Source organism: Xiphias gladius, chromosome 9 (assembly GCF_016859285.1).
Source record: "Xiphias gladius isolate SHS-SW01 ecotype Sanya breed wild chromosome 9, ASM1685928v1, whole genome shotgun sequence".
Lineage (NCBI taxonomy): Eukaryota > Metazoa > Chordata > Actinopteri > Istiophoriformes > Xiphiidae > Xiphias > Xiphias gladius.
The window spans coordinates 23,295,686-23,316,678 of record NC_053408.1 but is presented as its reverse complement, the minus strand read 5'-3'; the positions used below and the strand labels follow the sequence as shown (position 1 = coordinate 23,316,678).

The window sequence follows — 20,993 nt, the reverse complement described above, 5'->3', positions numbered from 1 at the left end:
TTTTTAATCATAATAACATTCAGACTATTGGTTTCTTTTATATATTCATTGTGGTTGTTCTAAAAATTATGCGAAACCAAGATGCTAAATCAAAAAAAAAAAAATCAACATACATCAATTTGACTTTGTGACATAGTAGTAAAAAGGTCAAACTTAATAGGTGTATGTTGTTGTTAATGATCAAACTGTGTTTATTTTTTAGTAATGGGTTTGTTTTTTTTTCTAATATGGCTCTTATTATGCCACGGTCTACAGTAGTTCCATATGAAGAGATGATAAAAAGTCTCCAGTTTGATGTTGCTCTATAGCTGGGATTGGCTTCAGCGCTCCCTCCCCGCGACCCTCAAGGATAAGCAGTGTAATTAATGGATGGATGTTGTTTTCCACTGTCACGTTTCTTTATTGCCATCAGCAGTGTATCTCAGCGGGTGCTCATATAAACACTTTAAATGGTTAATTGCAGTGTTACACAGGGGATTTTCTTTTACCACGAACACCAGCTTGCAGAGAGTACATTAACCAGAAACAGACAAGATTCAGTGTGGCCTGTTGGAAATTAACTTATGGCATTAACATTAAGAAGTAACAAATTGTATAATATACTGCTATTGACATTTGTCATTTTAATCAGCAAAAGCCAAGGCCAAAACTGTCTAAAAACGAGAAGCCTTCTACCTGAACTTTTTGCTCTTTGCTAATAATAAAGGACAAGGAGAGACAAAAGATTTGTTAGAAATGGACTTCAATTAAGGTATTTTATCAACCTCGAACCAGAACAAAAATTAAGCTGGTTATTGAAACACTTTACATTCTTGAACACCCTGCTATATAAATTTTCATATGAATACAGAAAAGTGTCAGAAATTTGGCAGTTAACTGTCTAAATGTGATTGTAGTAGAGACTGCCTTTGTCTTTACCTTTATCTCTTCTATTGTAATGAGCAGTGCATCACTGGAAATAACAAAAGTTTGCAAAAATGTTCACAGAGCAAAACAACAGTAAAGAAGTGTTCTTCATTCGGTTTTGTGTCTTTATTTTTTGTCCTAATTTTATTGTTGAGAGTTGAGTGGTTTCATATCAGTGCTGCATTACATTGCACTTTGTAGTCAGATATCACTGAAGAAATGGTAGTTTCCACAAGGCAATAGTCTACGTAATACCCAAGACAGGTAAATGCAGGAAGCCATTTGAATGATCTCAGTCTGATCTCACAACAGACATTAAATTGAGATGCAGAAACTTAAATTTACAGTTTAAGTTTTGAAAATAAATATATCAGTTTAACCCTGTGAAGGGTTTACCCACCACACCTTCCAGATATGATTCATTGTATTGATCTAAGTTCTCTGATTCACTCTTCCAAACAGAAAAATTACCATGAATGTTTTGCCACAATTATTCTCTGGAGTATATATTTCTGCTAGTCAGTAAAAACAACATTACTACCGAGTAAAAAAGCTACAAGCAACAGGATTGAAGTCAAGAATGAAGTGGAGAAGATGGACGCCACTTGGTAGAAACTAATCAAACCTGTTTCTGTTTATCTGTATAGACTCCAAGTCCAAGGTGAAGCAGGCGGTGAACAAACGTAGGAAGGGCGAGGAAGATGAGAAGAAGGCAGGTTTAAAAAGGCTGAAGACTGACATGACGTCTGATCTATCAGAGAGTAGCGACTCAGAAAACCCACACAACAAGAGGACCACCCATTCCTCATGCTCCTCTTCCTCCTCATCATCCTCGTCATCCTCCTCCTCCTCCTCTTCCTCCTCCTCAGAGCCCAACTCTGAGAATGAACTTAAGACTCGCAGCAGTGATGTAAAACCAAGTGCCATTTCGGAAATGGAGGAAGATGAGAAGCCGCTACTGCAGGGCGCCAAAATGAACAATTCCTTGTCTCTCATTGGCCGGCTGTCCCCATGGGTGGAGCTCCAAGCAGCAGAGGAGAGCAAGAAGGGTGTGGTTAAGGAAACGGGAAAAATTATAATGAAAGAGGTGGAGGAGCTGGCTGCAGTAACGCAAATCACCCAGTCTCCACGGCAACAGTCCCTGATATCTGAAACCATCCAGGGTGGCATTATGGAGAGCAACAAGAACACTGTGAAAGGTACAGTCAGCTGATGCATGGCAACTGTCATTAATTTGGCAATTATGAGCAAATTTAACATTCTTATAGTATTGTTTTCTTTTTTAGCACCTTCCCGGTCCCAGACCCCTCCGTCGTCCCACCTCCATGGTGGTGTGATCGACATCACAGATGACGCCCAGGCCACGGTGCACCGTGAGAGTTCAGAGGCAGTGTCAGCACTGCTCGCCTCTCAGAAAGCTGAGTCCACAGCCCTCTCACCTTACCTCCCCCTCAACCCCTCCCCAGTCTCATCACCTCCCATTCCACCGTCTCCCTCACCATCAGAAGGAGGCCGCAGAACGGATATTGAGCCTCCCATACAGCAGCAGCAGCAGCAGCAGCAGCAAAGCATTATGGGAGGTTGCATGACAGCAACCAGGAGCTTAGGCAACAAGATGGAATTTGCTCCCTCTGAGGTCATCAGGTGAGAACAGAGGTCTTCAGTTCAATTCAAAGAACTTAATTCACCCCCAGCAGGTCAATTTAAAAAGTGTGTATTTCTTAAAGATGGGTTCTGAATATTACGATCCATGTTGCTTTTTCAATGTCCTGATATGATGAGTGGATGGCAGATGTGGTTATTGATTAGACCATTGGTTCACCAAAAGATCTCCAGATTTGGTCTCTGTAACAGTCCCATCCAATTGTCTTTTAATAAGACACAGTATGTTACTCAGAGAAATCAGGTGATGCAGGTAATTGGAGAAGATGTTTAATCTCCTAAAACATGTGCCCCTTTTGATTAATTTGAAGGCAATTTCACATGTCGGCTTCTTTCGTATGAAAGTCACGACAGCAATCTTACTAGACCTGTAACATTTCTGTATCACATTCAACACAGCATAAGTCTGAATTGAATGTCGTCTGATTAATGTAAAGCACAAGTTTATAAGCAGAGAGAAAGAGAGGTTACAGTAAATGTACATCTTATACCAATCTTCTGTAATCAAAAGAGATCACTGTAATAAATACATTATCTCAGTCATTGTCTCTTATGCACAAAATCAGTTTGATAAACTAGGCCACGCTGTGAAAGAGCCCATTTTGAGGTGTAGAGGACATTGATCTTATCATATCACATCAGTGTGTAAAAAATATTTTCCCTTGTAGCTAAAGAGATTGAAAAAAATTCTCATACAGTCATAATGTGACCAACAGTCTGCATGTTTTTCTAATGTTCATTCATGTAACTGTGGATGAATAAATTAATACTCAAAGCAAAATGCTTTACGTATGCTCTATGTGAGCAAATGCGAAGTAAACAAGAGTTCCAACTTAATGTCCTGTCATTCAATGCTTGTAAATGCTTATAGATACTATAAAACAGGCAGCCAAATTTTCACTCTTGTAACATTAACATAATGATACTTATGTGAATATGTATCAGTGGATTCACTGTTTCAAGCAGCGGTAAGCATCCCTTGTGCTGGTAATGGTCATTAAGCCGAAGACGGCAAAATAAGTTTTAAAATCTATCAGTGAAGTAGCCTAGGAATGGAGAGAGAGAGAGAACAGAAAACACTCACCTTTTCCTCTTATCATAACGTTTTTTAAAACTAACGGCCACTCTCTCTCTCCTTCTCAATTTCAATTCAATTCAATTTATTGGCATGGGAAATGGACATTTACATTGCCAAAGCAAGTGTGAAATAAAAACAACCCAAAAAAATTACATAATCAAAAATTTGTGATTTTTGCTGTTTTAAAAAAAGTAAAAAAAATAACTTTAAATAATATAGGAAAGTGTAGAATTGCAATTTAAGAAAATAGAAATACAAATAAGTGAGAACTATATAAACCTTGCAACATTTTTTCTTTTTAATTAATGTTTTAAAAGATATTTGCTCTATATGTCTGTAGTTTGTTTATGTACAGAGATCAGCACAGTGCAAATGGTGAGTGCAAGAATACAAAGGTGATTTGACAGTCTTCATGGTGGTTGTATTACATTAGGTACCCTTATCTGGTCACAACAGATCACATACTGTATCTTGCTGCTGTGTCTGCACATTGCTGTATTTCGGCCAGTAGGTTTGGAAGTTTTTTGTTATTAACGATGTTTTCACAGGCTTTTTGGGTGGTTGTAATCTGTGGGTATTATTTGTCTCTGATGTCTTGGTGCAATTGGCAGGTGGTTAAAAGTGCAACTAATTTTTCACCTCCTGCTGTGCGCAGTGGTTGCAAAGTTTTTCTTCTCTGGGGAGCCTGTGGCAGCCCCACTCCACAGCGAGGCTGTGCTCACTGATTCTGTAAATGGTCAAGGATTTCCGTAGTTTTCATCCCAGTGGTCAGGTAATCTGCCACTGAGTATTCTCTGTTTAGAGCCAAAAAGCATTCCAGTTTTCTCTGTTCTTTGTTTGATTTTCTCTCTCTCTCTCTATCTCTCTCTCTCTCTCTCTCTCTCTCTCTGTCTTTAAACATGCTGTCATATCAGAATAAAGCCATTAGGAACATTTAACATAAAAGTCACCTCTGTCTGAAAGGACCACAAAGCCATCACTTTAACTAATACATGAAGCCAGCATTGTTACATATTCCATGTCTGAAAAGGTCTTTATATGCACTGTAGCAACCTGGGTACTATAAATCCTCATATACATGCAGCGGTTCAGTAATCAGATTTCTTCTCTACCCCAACCTTATTTTGAAACCATGGCTTGTTATTTTAACAGCTGTAGTGATGCAATACACTGCTTCCCGTTATTTGTGTGTCTGTGTGTGTCTGAGGGCTGACAGTGCAGTGAAGACTCCTCACACTGTAGTGAGAGTGCTGCTTTTCTTTCCTTTCCTTAACGTGCATGTGACTGTATTTTACAAATAGTCTAGAGATTCATATAGATGCTAGTTTGTGTTAATTTCAGTTTTACTTTGGATGGGGTAATTTTAAATACAAGGATGCATCGCTGTGTGTAATGGCCGTGACATTCTGTTGTCACAGGGGTTCTTTGTCTGTCTGAAGTCTTTGTCCTGCACATGCTCACATTTGAAAATCTGCTCCCGTGGTTACATGAATATGAAATAAGCTTTCTTCAGGAGAAATCTAACTGGGAAAATCATGTTCAGCTAACCCCCCACCCTGATTTCAGAAGTCAGGTTTCTCATTTACAGTATATTTAAGGAGTCACCTTACTGGAACAAAGCAACCAACCCGGTCACTTTGCTGCATGTAAACACATAGACTAACATTTATGTTAGAAAATTAGCTGTACTTTCTATACCACCAAAAGGCCTTGAAGAGACAGCTGAATAAAATCAGCTTCACAGCACTGCAAGAGGAATAATGAATTACAAAAGCAAAAGCATAACTTGTTTAACCACTTTGTATACTGTTTTATCTTCTTACGGTAACCTTATTAATCAAAATGCTTATCTGCACAGCAAACAGGTGCGCTGTTACACACAGACACCCAGTTCCTACAGGGAAATCAGTGAGTCCCGCACCATCAAAGCTGTCGCTACATTTTTATTTTCAGCCAAAGTCTAAATATCATTTCCTCTGAAGACTTTCAATCATATTTTTTTCTGCCGTGTCAAGTGGATTATTACAGGGAGTTTTCAATTTTGCTGCTTGAATGGAATAATAATTGCATTTGTGGCATTACTGCAGGCCTCTAATCACTTAAGCAAATAAAATAAAGCCACAGATGGTAGGCCTAATAATGAAAACATTATTTATTGTGAGCCTGTAATTTATTGCAGATACTGCAGTTGCGTCAATACAAAGATATGTCTATTTTTATGCATCGACAAAAATGTCAGTGTTCCATGAACCATAAATCCCACGAAAAGCCAAAAATAAATAAATAAATAAACTTCTGCCGCTGGCAATATAATTTGGCTTATTATCTTGTGGGACTTCAGCGTGCTTCATGGAAGTGAACTTTTTTAAAATCTCAAATTCATTTGAAGGGGCGCTTCAACCAAATGACCTAACTAAATAAATAAATAAAATAAAATTAAAATAAAAATGTTCTGGTATAGTTAGATTCAATTTACAGAATTAAAAAGCAATAAAAGAAATTACAATCAGAAAACTCAACAGCAACATCTCTTTCCAGAACAGTGCCATTGTTGCTCTGGACAATCCACATCCACAGAACACAATGGGCTTCATGCAAGCACATTTTCGTATACTTGTCCTGAAATTCTCTTCTTTTTTTCTGTGAGGTTTGTTCGTACAACTGTTCCAAGTCAGATTCACCAAACTCTCTAAACTACACAAACTTGTCGTAAATCGCTCATTTCAGACTGATAAATACCACCTGTTTATGAGGAGGTGTCCATTTGTGAATTTTGATCATTAGCATTAGCAACACCCCTAAAATGTCCATACAAGACAACCTGTTCTGCTTTGTTTGTGGGAAAGTCTCATTCACAAAAATGTCATACAAGAGTAAAAAGAGGAATTTCACAGTGCAGAGCTTCACGTCTTCTGTCAGAAATCGGCAACAAAAATATAACAAATTTAGCAGAGTCATTAGTGGTATAAGAGGACCCAATGCAATTAAGAAATGATAATATCTCTCAATGACGTGTCATCAGAGCAGCGCTGTGTTGTGACAGAAATAAAGAGGGAATGGTTTAGGCTACATGAAGTTAGATGCTAATAAGATGCCTTAATAAAGCAAAATGGTTCATAATGATTCAATGGTTCTCATAATATGAGAGCCAGTTAAAGGACAACAATCACTGAGATATCAGACTAGAGAATATTCCAGCCTACAGCAGGTAATGTTACACTATAAGGTGTTATAAGAGAGGATGATACTGGACAGAGACCTGCAGAAAGACCCTGCGGTAGCTTTCAGAGTGAGATAATTTTGTGACTACTGAAATTTACAAGCTGCCACAAAATCTGTCAAAAAAAAAAGTTAAAATCTTTAAAAAATCTCTCTGTAAGTAGGCAGCCATGGTGATGATGATGATATGGTTAACAGAATATTACATTTGCATTAAGTCTATTATAGATATTTTTTAATTAGATCAATTTTGGTATCATATTTAAACTCTAAATTCATTCAGATTAAGCCACTATAATTCTTAAGGCAGAAAAGTGTGTTTTTCCCCCTGTGAAGAAAGGCAGTGTGTCTGTTCATGACTCGTACGACTGGTGCAGACCACTTGTGAATTTCATTCCTGCCTAAGAGAAAATTCGAAGTACGATTGATGGAAATTGGTGAATGCCAAAAATTCTCTTAAATCACTCATATGTTACAAAGTATCTAGTAACTTTAGCTGTCAGATAAATGTAATGGAGTAAAAAACTTGGACAGTATTTGTCCCTGAAATGTAGTATAGTAGAAGTATAAAGTAGAATAAAATGGAAATACTCAAATAAAGGGAGAAGCTTCAGTAGCACAAAATTGTACTTAAATACAGTACTTGAGTAAATATACTTGATGTGGTTTGTTACTTTTGCATGTACCATGCTTGTAAGTATACACCACAAGAAGGAAAATAACAAGCTTTTATGTGGTCACCGCTAATAAGTGAGCACTTTGTTTTATACACACATGGTTCCAATGTGACAAATTATTTAATGTGATTATGTTAGAAAATATTTGAATACAATTAATTTTGCAGCCCTCATCAAAAGAGGCAGTGATAGGGGTAAAATCATATGTCAATCATATAAGAATCATTTCTCCTCATTTAAAATAGAAAGTAAAGGTAATCTTGTATGTAATCCTGTCTTGTACATATGTAAAATACTAGTTCTTCTGTGCTTTTTTCAGGCCTGTCACATCGATGGCTGATAATGTGGTGCCGGTGGAGAAGGAGAAAACTGTCCTTCCTCCTCATCATCTTCATCATCATCAACAGCAGCAGCAGCATCATCAGCACCACACACAACAACAGCAGCACTACACATCTATCCACCCAGCCATTAAGAGCCTGTCTTTATCTGAAGAGATGAGAAAACATCCACAGCAGCAACCACCCCCCCACAAGATGAACACAGTCCTCCCCCCTGACTTAGCCAAATCCAAAATGAGCCCAAGCCCAAATTCCAACCCACCTCAGCTTGACTCCATGAAACAGAAACCCCAGCATCCCAACAACTCTCAGAGCCACCCCTACCCTAACGCAAACGCAACTGAACTTCTCAAAGCTAAGTCCCATCCGGGCCTGCTGGACATCTCCAAACCTAAACCCAACACCTCCCCAGAGGTCTCTAAACATAAAATACCAAGGTACTCTGATACCTCACCACCTCCAACAGGCCGTTTGTCCGCTAAAGTAGAAACAGCAGAACCTCTACGTTCTGGTTTCAAGCCGGTGCCGGCACGGCCCGAGACGACTGGAGTCAGTACGGGCAGCAGCATTACCAAGAGTCCTCTGATCATTGATAAGAACGAAACCTTCACCGTTTACAGAGATCCAGCACTGGTCCGCTCCGACGCAGAAAATGCTGTTGCCGCCTCCGTCTCCTCCAACCACGTGGCAGCCTATCTCCATCCCCACCTGCACACCCTGCACTCCCCGTCCCCCCATTCCCCCTGCCTCACCCCTGCATCCCATCCCCACGCCACGTCCCACCTCCTCGCTTCTCCTCACACCTCTGCCCTACCCCATCCGCACCTTTTACCCCCTGGAGTGCTCCCGGCCATGCCCCCTCCCACAGCATCTCTCCTTGGGGGCCATCCTCGGCTTGATTCACCTGGCGGGTTGGGTCACCTGGGCCTACCTCACCCAGCAGCCGCACACCAGCAGCAGTTCCTACAGGTCTGACTCCAGCCTACATACCTTAACACCATTTAAAGCTGCACTAGGAAGGATTGTTATTTAAAAACCAGCTCTGGGGGGTGAGGTGTGGGGAGGACAGATGGAGAAGGCAGGAGAGTAATGGTGCCTCCACTCCTGATTTATCCAAGCTGAATATTATTTACGCCATCCTCTCAAAAAGATAAACTAAAAAATGTTTTTCTTTTCAGGGTCAGGGCCCCCCTCCACCCCCTCTACTAACCCAGGCTCACAGCGGGGCAGCAGGGCTGGGCCTGTACCCCATCCTGTGGCAATACCCCAATGGAACACCAACCTCCTACCCCCCAGGACTCAACCTGCCCCCCACGGCTAAGTGGGTCCACCCTGAAAATCCGGTCACCGTGAACTCTGAAGCCTCTCTCAGGAGGGTAGGCATATTGATATTATGAATGTGTTTTTGTGCATGTGTTTGTGAGTATTTAGGAGGAATTGGGAATGGACATGTGATTGTGTCTCTTTATTTGATAGTTAGCGGTCTGTGTCTTGGAACAAGGAGGACAGTGGAGGATGGATAGAGGGAGGGATGCGTTGGAGACGAGAAATTTGGCAGGCAGCAAGAAAAAGTATAGGAGGAATGAGAAAAAGAACCCCTGAGACCAATTCAGATAGAGCTGGGCTTTGTTAAAGTCTTGGACTTTGTTAGTCCATTGTTAAAATAATTAATATAATGCCCTTTCAGTGTTCTTTTTTACATGAAGCTGTATGTCATTACATTTTATACTACTGTACTGATGTGCTAACTTAGTAAAAGGTAACTTAAAAAAAGTTAATCCAATTCTAAGTGTCTATTCTAAATATGCTGTGATGGATAGCATGCTGCCGCACTGCAAGTGATGAAGACAGTTCCTACAGTCCCACATTCTGCCCTTCTGACCAGGGAACAGCTATTTTGCCGAGTTATCACACAGAGCTTCTTTGTGGTCAGTCACCATATACCAACACAAGCAGAAGCTGTCTTTCTTAGCTGGGAATCAGAACATTTGCTGATGACAGTTAAGTGACACTTTCTGAAATTGGTACATTGATACAGAATTAAATGAATCTGTGGGCAGATTCAGTTAATTCAAAAAAACAAAATTATTTTTGTTAGAAGTATTCAATAAAATTGACTTTTAAATTAATCTAGAGCTTCAACACGTAAATCTTAAAATGTTCTCTATTTCATTAAAATACACAGTGTCCAAGGGATTGATCTGTTCTGTTCACTGTCTATGGATGGAAATCCAGGATTTGTCCTTACATAACATCAATACACTGTATGTCAATGCTTGTCAGTTCAAAGACAGACTGGTTTAAATTCACCCATTTAAACTGGGCTGTACACTCATTACAACTGTCCTTTTTATTGGATGGGATGTAGAGTGGATGGGCGTCTGTGGCTCAGGAGGTAGAGCAGGTTGTCCAACAACCAGAAAGTCGATGGTTCCATCCCCCATCTCCTCCAGTCCGCATGTGGAAGTAGTATTGGGAAAGATACTGAACCCCAAAATTGCCCCCTGTGTGTGTGTGTGTGTGTGTGTGTGTATAGAAAGTGCTGTATGAATGTGTGTGTGAATGGGTGAATGTGGGAGTAGTGTAGAGACTTTGATGGGTTGATAAAACTAGAAAAGTGCTAAATAGAAGTACAGTCCATTTACCATTTTAGAGTCACCTGTACAAGCACTCTGTATTTTTTATGTATTACGGCCAACTAATAGCTGTTTGTTTATCAGAAAATAACAGGTTGGGGGGTTCTAGGCCTCCATGGAGTATTATTTTTCGTACGTGTACAGGTTAAAGTGGATTAGCCCTATTCTTCCATTTTTCATTTGCGATTAATCAAAATATTGTTCCATTTTCAAATGGAAACTTCAAACCTTCACTTTATTACTCCAACAAGGAGAAACGCAGTAACAGCTGAAACTAGGCCGCACAGCTGTGAGTGTCTCTGTGTTAGATCACTGATGAGGATGTGCTTGTTTGTTCATCTGAAAATAATCCACGCCATCCAGCCAATTAGAACTGAGTGTCCTTAGCCTAAGACAGTGTTGTTAAATGAACATGTAGGTGTCATTTATGGTGACATATATTAGCTTTACTGTGTGTTTGCATTTAGTTGCGTATGTTCTTATGCACTATGACATGCATGACCACATTTTCTGTGTCTGTAGATTTCACTTTCAGGTTTATTATTTTAATGATGTTGTATCTGTGTGTGTTGTGTTTGCAGAACACAGCCAGTCCATGGTTGCACCAGGCTGCTGGTAGCACTGGTGATGGTCTGGGTTTACTGAGCCACGTTCCTGTCCGGCCAGCAAGCGCAGACGCCCACCGCCCTCCTGTCAAGATCAACACACACGCAAGCCCTCCACTGTCAAAGGCCAATGTGGATGTTCATAAAGAGTGAGTAGAAAGATGAATAAAATGCAAACTTCTTTTCCAAGATGATCGATTGGCTTAAACTAAGAATGTACCATCACTCTTCAACCAAACACAATTAATGGACCAATTTCCTAAGTGTATTCTAGACAGGGAATAGGTGGAAAATAAGTAAATTAAAGTATATAAGTAAAGTATAGAAAGGGACTGTTCAACATGTGTACAGCTTTTTTTTCAAACATTCATGACATTAGATTGTGTTCAGCCCAACTTGACGAGAAGCTAGTCAGCGAAGCTCCCCAGTGTGCGGGTAGTCTCAGAAAGATTGTGGAGTCAGTTGGAGCACAAGGCATTCCTTTTGTCTTTAGTTAAATTAAGCACTTGAGAGCTGAACTGAAAGAAATGCCACAGGAAAAAGACAGGGCACAGAATATTTGCTTTGGACATTTGACCAGCTTGCCCTTTCCACTGTAAAGTGATATATGTTCAGAGAGCAGCAAGAGAGCTAAGTTAGCCCAGAGCGGCAGACAAGCAATGCCAGGTCAGTCAGATGAAGTGATGTGGCACTAATCCAATATTAAAGCGATTCAGACAGAATGCTGTTCATTCAGCAGCCTTTGCTCTCCTCATTCAACCACCGGCCATTATTTAGACACCACTGAATACCCCCATACACAAACACACAGCAACACTGAGGAAACATCACACATCACACATCACTCATCTCATTCATTGGCCTAGTTATTCCATGTTCATTAAAACTGCTGAACAGGCACTAATACCACCGTATTCTGCAGCTGGCCTAAATCTTATTTAGATTAAATGTAGTGTGCTGCTTAAATTGACAGTTGTGTTTTAACTGTGAAAATGATTCTCAGCTGTCCTGCAGGGTTCTATTTGGTCCAAAAAAATTCTGCACTTTTTGAATTTTTGAGAATCAGAATTTGATTTTACGGGATGTAGTGAAGTGAATTTTCAGCCTTTTTTATACGTCAATAAAGAAATGTATTTAGCATAACAAGAAAGACAAAGAAAAGCATGAACAAAACAGAGTGGAGTAACTTTTTAGAACAAACAACTCTTGTCTTAAGTAATGAAACTTACCGACCTGTTAAATGTATGACTTGTCTGTATGCAGAGATGTGGATAAAAAAGGCTTTGTGGACCCCATCAGGACTTTGACGTTTGCCCAGCTGAAACAGGAGCAGACGGATAGGAGCCGCACCCCCACAGGAAAAGACGTCCACTTACACCGCCTCTACCTAGACCCCCTCAACAAGGCTCGCCTGGCAAATACACAGGTACACTGCACTTTGATATGGTAGGTGTGTAAATTTAAATGTAGTCCTACTACCTTAAATTAATAGATAAATCACAACAATTGTACAAATTATTTATTATTTTACAAAGCCATTCAAAAAAATTAGTGAGGATAAAATGGATAATAATAACGAACCCGCATGAACTACCGTTAAAAAATGTACAGTTGCCTATAGTACATGCACCAAAGGTACTGGTGGTTGCTTTTATTAATATTATAGTTATTACATTAACACAGGATCGCTCTTCATACTTCTCTCTTTTGATAATTGCTCATCAGACTTTTAAGACCTGCCTCTACTGGTTGACAGTGAGCCCTCCCTTCCGATTCAAGATGGACAACACTAATTTCTTGATATCCAATGTTAAATTATCATCTCCATACATTTGTTTACACGTAAACCAAATTACCTCTAAATGTAGCAGGAGTGCTGCAATCTTTTTGTTTGAAAATTAGAAAATCACTCCTAAACAGTGTTTGCATTTTCTTTTGCAGGATGCAATTGAGGCAGCAGACCGAGTCAGTAAATACAAAGAGGAGAATCGACAAATCCTGAAAGAGAGCATTGAAGTCGCTCCCTTCACTGCTAAGATCCAGCGCTCCAGTGACCCCGGGATAGACAGGGACAGAGAGAGAAGCAGAGAGTCTGCCTTCCCTGTCCGTATATCAGCTCTCACTTCCCCCAGCCCCAAGGCTGGCCACACCCACCCCCACGTAATCCAATCAGAAAAGAGCAACTACTTCACCACACTGTCCAACAGTGTAGTGAATGAGCCTCCAAGACTGTACTCCTCAAAGGAGCTCAGCTCTTATTATGAGAAACCATCCGTTGGAGCTCCAGGGGTTGTAACCAGTATAGGGGCCACTGTGCCAAGCCAGGGAGCTCTATCCCTGGGCAGCCACAACTCCAAACCCTCCCTCTCCAAGCCCCCTCCTCTCATTAAGCACCAGCCAGAGGGAGGAGAGGGTTTAGCAGGGAAAATCACTGAGCAGCTCAGCCAGCAGGTAACACCAGTCCAGCAGCATCATCAACACCACACAGGTATAGACAGGATAGAACGCCGCAGCCCTGCCATTTCTCCTTCCTCCTCTTCTTCTTCAACTCCCAACCATCATCATCACCACCATCACCACCAACAGCAGCAGCAACACCAGCTCAGGGCAATGCCATCTCTCCACCGAGCACCTGTCTTCCATCCCCCCACACAGCACGCGCTGGAACGAAAAGAGGCTGCAGAGCGAGAGAGGGAGCGAGAGAAGGAAAGGGAGAAAGAAAGGGAGAGAGCAGGTTATGGTGGACGACTGTCTCCACCAACCCTCACACCTATTCAGCCAGTTAGCTTAGCAGTAACTGGTAGCAAAACATCAGCAGAACAGCAGAAACCTCCCACGCTGCTACCGGAACTCAGGGACGTCAAAGGTAATGGAAACGTTGCCGCCATCACCTCTGTGACCTCTGCCATCAGTGGGGAGATTATGACTTCATCAACAGATGGGTGGAAAGGTGGAGAGATAGTTCAGGAAAGAGGAGGGGTGTATGCTGGAGAGAAAGGAGTGTCGAGGGGCAAGCCCCAAGCCGCAATGGCATCAGTCATTGTACGTCCATCAGTATCCACTAAGTACGAAAGTCCTGTTGGTGCTAACAAATCTGGTGCTATGATCCATCGGGATCTCCCCCAAGGGAGGTTCTACCCATCCAAGCTTCAAGGGGAATGTCCTAGGTTAGGGGAGAGTGTTAGAGAACATGGAGCTGGCAGGGTTATCCAACCCAACTCGAACATGGATGACATGTGTGTCCAGTATAAAAAGACTTTAATGTGTGGAATGCAGGGAACTAAAGGAGCCAATACCGCAAACTTTATGTGCAGGAATGTTGTTTCAGCCTCATCAACTTTTGGCATACAGAGTAAATGTGGGACAGCCACCCGTGAACTGGGTTACTCAGTTTCAGCTCGGGGTGAGATTGCAGCCCATAAAACTGGCATTGGTGGCTGGGTGCTTGGTCACTCAGGACCAGCAGAGCACCAGGAGGGCTTTGGCTCATGTAACACATCTCCAGGGGGGTCTTTGCCTCCCCCTAGTCCAGTAGGGACACCCCAACCCAGTCCAAGCCTCACCCCAACACCTGGCTCCATTTCTGGCACCAGTCAGCCTTTCTCCTCCTCCTTTGTCCATCTCAAGAAGCACAAAGCTGCCTTGGCTGCAGCTCAGTCCAGAAGCAACTTCTCCACTGCTCCTAAATCCATCACAACTGGAAACTCCTTCCTGTCTGTGGATTCAGTGGACAAAGCTCCCATTCACAGCTCCCCACCTCCACCCTTCTCTAGCCAAGCCTCATCATCGGTTGACAGCAGTAGCAGCAGCTCAGCAAGTGGGAGCACAACACCAGGCAAGTCCAGTCCCCTGCCTAACGGCCAGTCCTTAGGATCAGTCTCAATAAGTAGTGGGCAGCCCATTAACTACCACAAGCTGAAGAAAGCTTGGTTAACCCGACACTCAGAGGAGGACAGGAATACAACTGCTACAAGTTCCACCAGTACTAAACCAGAGAAACTGCCCAGCACCAGCACAACTAGCACAACTAGCACAACTAACACAACTAACACAACAGCCATGTCAGAAATGATCAAACCCTGTACAGTTAATCTCAGCGCCTCCACCTCCAGTGAGGTGGAAATGAGCAAGGACAGTGGAATCAAAGGTGAGAAAGAGAGACAGTCAGAGGAGAAGATGGGCGGAACAGCAGGAGGAGGAGGTGGGGAGGAAAGGAAAGCAGCTCCTTCATCAAGGCGAGGGAACAAACGGCTTTATGAGTCTGGTTCAGAGAGTGGAGGTGATGACTCTGACGCCAGTGAGAGCAAGATGGAGGGCCGAGCCAAACGTCAGCCTAAACCAACTTACAAGAAGAAACAGAATGACATGGCCAAAAAGAAAGGAGACAATGAAAAGGAGGAAGATGACGTGAAGCCCAACAGCATCTTCAGATCAGCCCGAGAGAAGACCAAACTCAAACTGGCCAGCAGCAGTAAGTCCTTTGTAGATATTTACTCTAGCACTGACATTCTTTTGTAAATAGTTTCCCAGGCAGTGAGTTTGAAATTGTTAGTGGAAGTTAAAGGATAAGTTTGGTGATATCCAACCAACTCTAGCCAACAGTGTGTTAGCCTGTCTCTCAACACTTTCTCACTTCCCTACCCTGCCTGTGGCTCTCAGCCCATTGATTCCTAATGAGAATACATCATAAAATGATTTTTTTTAATTTTTTTAATTTGGGGTAACATGACGATGTGTATGGGACTGAGTCAAAATAAACTGTGTGTGTGTTCAGGGTAATGAAGAAACATGTCACTCAGTGCAACAGTGTGGATCACTTATGTGTTCTTAATAGTTTGTGGACAACAATGGAGATCTATAGCACAGGGAAATCAGATATTTCAGGCTTAGAAGAACGTACAATATCACCAGGCTTCAACAACTGCATGACAAGACGTGTGTAACCTCTTACCCCCATTAGCTGGCGTACTTTTAAATATTTGTAGAGAGAAGATTTCTACAACTCAGTGTTCCTGGATTTTAAACACATAAAACTATGAAAATAGAGCACTCGTGTATACTTCATCTTCTCTCTCCATCTTTCATGCTGCCACACTGTTGACGAGAAAAAACTTTCCAGAATGACCATGTCCTGTGTAAAAAGAATCGACATGGAATTGTTATATATATGGGCATGTGAATGCAAAACTTTTTGAGTGTTCAAACCCAGCAATGTTTCATTTTCCAAGTGTAAAAAAGGCTCATCTTCTTTACTTTGGTGTATTTTACTAACTGTGTTGCCCATTACTCTAACTATCTCATAATAAAACGTAGGTACTGTTTAGGGCTGTGCGATATGACCCAAAATTTCATATCCCGATATAGGTCATTTCATATCCAGAAATATTTTCATATACAATACATATCACGATATATCAAATTTTCAGTAAATTCAATGAATAAATACTTCATATAAAACAAAGAGTTTGATTTGAGACACAATGGAATAAATGATAGAGAATAATATGAAAGGATAGAAGTTTTTCTATTGTCACACAATATATATCGTCGTATCGCAGAGCCCTAGTACCGTTAATGACTTAGTAATTGTGCACTCTTCTCAGATGGGATCCCCCGCTCTGTGCTGAAGGACTGGAGAAAGGTGAAGAAGCTGAAGCAGACAGGGGAGTCTTTCTTGCAGGATGACTCATGTTCAGAAATTGGACCCAACCTGCAGAAGTGTCGGGAGTGCAGGGTGTTCCGCAGCAAGAAGGGAGAGGAGCAAGCACATTCTCCTGTCTTCTGTCGCTTCTACTATTTCAGACGGTAAAGCTCTGACCTACTTTACATTTGTTTCCTTTCCTTTATGTTATTTCCTTTCCCATTTGTCTTAATTTCCTCTGGTTTCCTGACTGCACTTGCAGTTGCATCCATCCACCCAACAGGCATTATTGTTTAAGATCCCTCAGACATGTGTCTGTGAATGTTTGGCCCCTTCTTACCCCTCAAGGACATAAAATCCCTCCGTGATGCATTGTCATACCACAAAAAGACAAGTGGAGAGAGAGGACAGGGGAGGGGAAGGGAAGTCTTTTTTTGGCTCTTGCTACACCACATAGATTATTAATCATGTGGCTTGTACAGTATGCCCTGCCTTGGTCTGTTTCTCTCTCTCTCTCTCTCTCAAACACACACTTACTGTGAACACACACATATGCACTTGAGTTGCATAAGCAGCAGCTGCAGTCTGGGGTCTAACAAGGTAAATCTACCAAAGAGGATTTTCTGCTCTATAATCTTTTCCTCTCTGACTCACTGCAGAACTGCTGTTACTGCAATCTCCCCTTCTCTGCGTCTCCACTTCTTATTTTTCTCTCTCACCTTGTCTCACCTCCTTCCTGTCTGACCCAGTAGACTGGGATTTCGAAAAAAAAAAACCTGAGATGTTGGGTTATTTAACGACACCAAGCACAGTGGTGGTTTTACAGAGCGAATGCTCATTGAGAAAAACATCCTCTCATTCATAAACTGAGTCATTCTGTTGATCTGTGCCAATAAAGAATTGAATATGCCCTACTTTATATTGTTGTTATATATTTCCTGAATGTGAATTAAGTATCCTAATTAGTATATATGTGCATTTATCAGTTCAGTATAGGTTCTGTAGGGCAAGTGTGGAGTGCCATCTCCCCTGCATCCTTTGAATGTTATCAGTGAGCAGAAGGAGTAAGGTTTTGATGGGACTGTCTTTTGTGCTCTGTGTGATTTAGAGTGGCTGCAGGATTTTGAAATAAAAAGGGAAAGCTTTAAATATATCTGCTGCTGTCCTGTCCCTCGTATCTCCCTACACGTTCTGTATTTTTCTACTTTTGTCAGATACGGCACAGTGATCTGTATCGTTCAACTTCAGAGTGGTACTGTATGTGTAACCACTGGCTCTTTTAGCAGAGACTGAGACCATCTGCCAAAGCTTTTATCAAAGCTTTTCTAATTTAGCAGCAATGTTAGGTCTTTCCAAGTCCAACTGCAATTTAAACAGCATGCATAATATGTTAATTACCTGTGTGTCCCCAGTGGTTGTGAAGGTTGTTATCATATTTCTCTAATGTCATCATCATTCCTGTTTCCTCCAATCCAGGCTTTCCTATAGTAAAAATGGGGTCATCCGGATGGATGGCTTCTCTACTCCAGACCAGTTTGATGATGAGGCCCTGGCCCTGTGGGCCCCTGGTGCAATGGAGGAGAGCCAACTGGACCAAACCACAGCCAAATACATCCTCAGCTTCATAGGAGACAAGTTCTGTCAGATGGTTTTGACTGAGAACACTGCAGCTACCTGGGTCAAGAAGGATGGCAAGTTTTCTTAAAAATTGCTGACATTTTGATTAGCTAACCCTTACTGTGTTTTTAAATTGAACCTATTTTCTGTGTTTATCAGCCAAGCTGGCGTGGAAGCGAGCAGTGAGGGGGGTGAGGGAGATGTGTGACGCCTGCGAGGCGACGCTCTTCAATATCCACTGGGTCTGTCAGAAATGTGGCTTTGTTGTCTGCCTGGACTGCTACAAGGCCAAGGAGAGAAGGAGCTCCAAAGGTCAGTATTGTTTTTGTCTGGACAGTTACGAGCCTCCAGATGGGCTGGTTATACAGAAATTCTTGCCCGACTCATATCACAGAAAGCCAGTGAACTGACCGGCACCTGCCCCGCCTGGATTAGACCCTACATTAATGGTAGCCTCAAAGGTCATACAGTGTGTATAAGATGCCCAGTTGTACTTACTTCTTTAGAGTGTACTTTCTGTACTTTCAGTTTTTGGCTTATTACACTGCATGTAACAAGTACAATTTCCTGCATAACCTTTATCCAAGTAACCTAGTTTCTTGTGTGCATGTAAATATACTACGTGTGTATGCAAGCTTCTATTCTAACCCAAGTGCCTTCACTCTTGTGTATTGTGCACGTGTGTATTATCACGGCAACTGACGTGTGTCTCTCTTCCTTCGATTAGATAAAGAACTATACGGCTGGCTGAAGTGTGTCAAAGGTCAACCCCACGATCACAAACACCTGATGCCAACACAGATCATACCTGGCACAGGTACTACATGCTGCTGTCCTTTCATCTTCCTGTGTACACCATGTCTGCATTCCACTGTCCTCTCTTAGCTGCTTTGTCATGCCATTTCTTTGACACATACAGTAGATTAGTGTGTGGCTGATGTAAATTAAAGATTAATACTGATATTTTTGGGCTGAAGTAAATTATTACTTCAATTTACTTTAATAAGTCTAAATTTTAAAAAAAATCGTTTTCATTTTTTTGTTGTCTGTTTTGGTTAATGAGCTCAACCTAGTGGTAGGCGTCATGTTACTGCAGTTGTGCAATACCTTTCCCAGCCCAAGCTGACTGGATCATGTTCCATTATAATAAAAGGTCCAGATTTTTTTTTCTCTTACTTTTTTTCTAAAATGTTAAAATTCTGCTGCATCTTTTTGATATTTCAGTGCTGACAGAGTTGGTGACTTCCATGCACTCACTCAGAGACAAACACAACATCAAATCCCACTGTCCCTGCGCCAACAAACAAAACCTCCTCACCAAACTACCAGCCACGAATGGAGTCTCACAGGTACTATTAACTAATCTACTTACAAGGCTAGGACACTGTTTGTCACAATAAAGTCACAATTATTTATTATTATTTTACTACCTAATATCTAGTGCTTTTTGATACCTAACGTGTTGAATTCCAAAGGCCACAACAGACATTATTCTCATTAGATGAGTTATTGAAATGACATTAGGTCCCAAATACAATGAATACCAGAGGGACTCAATTTAAGTCTGTTATTCAACCAACAGGGCAAAACTGTGACAGCACAAATCAAATGAAAGAGTGATAACTCCAGAAATAACTTTTAATAAATAAGTTTAGTTTTGCCTTGTTAAAGGAAACATTGTATACTATGTGACCTCTGCAACCAAGTAATATTTGTTTTTGTGCTCTTAAAGTTCATGAGAAGTGCCTCTGTCATCATGGAATAATTGTAAGAATGCTGGAATCCCAGAAATGTTCCCATGAGCTCCACCTGGCTTGCTGAGGCCTTACAGATGCTACCTGGTGGTTGCTGGTGCACACAACAGCTACTTAGAATTGAATTGCAAATAATCTAATGAGTCTCCCTGACAGGACTTGTGATAATGATTCATACTCTAATGTGCCTGTCTTCATTCTCGAGCGGAGGGGTCAAATGTAAACTGTCCATAAACAGCTATAACACAAACAGACGTGCAAACGAAGTTATGCATTTCACGATTTCCATTTTATTTAATAAATATACATACAAAAAATGATAGTCAACATGATAGAGCCACTTACTGTAAATTGGATTGATATATTGAATAAATCCAGGAGCCGTTGTACATGTTGATGGGACAAGTAGATTTACCAAATACAGGATCTGAAGGATTAGCACTTACTGTAAATCTTTTCCGACGTAGAAAAAGTTTGAATTAAACACTGTTTAGAGTGACTCCGACTTTTCACTTCTCTCTCTGACTTTCTTAAACAAAGAAGCCACTGACAATTTATATGATAAAATCAACTAGTCGATACTATTTAACCTTTGATTTTCAACTCTGTCTGCCAGGTTCTGCAGAATGTCCTGAACCACAGTAACAAGCTGTCTCTGGTAAAAGCTGAGCCGGGCTCTCAGCAGAACTCTGATCCAGGAGGAACCAAGGCAGAGACTAATGGAGGAGGTGTTGGAGGAAGCAGTCCAAGCAGCGACGCAGCAAGTGCTCCTGTCACCCCACCAGAGTCCCAGTCACCTCTGCACTTCCTGGCCGACCTGGCAGAACAGAAATCCAGGGAGGAAAAGAAAGGTAAGA

The 20,993-nt window shown here is 41.4% G+C and overlaps 1 protein-coding gene across 11 annotated transcripts in view; it reads left to right on the top strand.

Moving 5' to 3' along the window:
• The window catches only part of jmjd1cb (jumonji domain containing 1Cb), a 192,062-nt gene that overhangs the window by 161,707 nt on the left and 9,362 nt on the right, over window positions 1-20,993 (top strand). For 8 of the 11 annotated variants that reach the window (XM_040134589.1, XM_040134593.1, XM_040134586.1 and 5 more), the window contains 13 exons: window positions 1,554-2,105; window positions 2,193-2,550; window positions 7,862-8,852; window positions 9,062-9,259; window positions 11,101-11,273; window positions 12,388-12,550; window positions 13,066-15,595; window positions 16,728-16,929; window positions 18,242-18,456; window positions 18,542-18,694; window positions 19,110-19,199; window positions 19,607-19,731; window positions 20,753-20,987. In XM_040134589.1, coding sequence (XP_039990523.1) covers window positions 1,554-2,105; window positions 2,193-2,550; window positions 7,862-8,852; window positions 9,062-9,259; window positions 11,101-11,273; window positions 12,388-12,550; window positions 13,066-15,595; window positions 16,728-16,929; window positions 18,242-18,456; window positions 18,542-18,694; window positions 19,110-19,199; window positions 19,607-19,731; window positions 20,753-20,987 — 5,985 coding nt within the window. The remainder of the gene's footprint in view (window positions 1-1,553; window positions 2,106-2,192; window positions 2,551-7,861; window positions 8,853-9,061; window positions 9,260-11,100; window positions 11,274-12,387; window positions 12,551-13,065; window positions 15,596-16,727; window positions 16,930-18,241; window positions 18,457-18,541; window positions 18,695-19,109; window positions 19,200-19,606; window positions 19,732-20,752; window positions 20,988-20,993) is intronic. The other 3 variants (XM_040134587.1, XM_040134584.1, XM_040134585.1) reach the window with 2 other exon arrangements.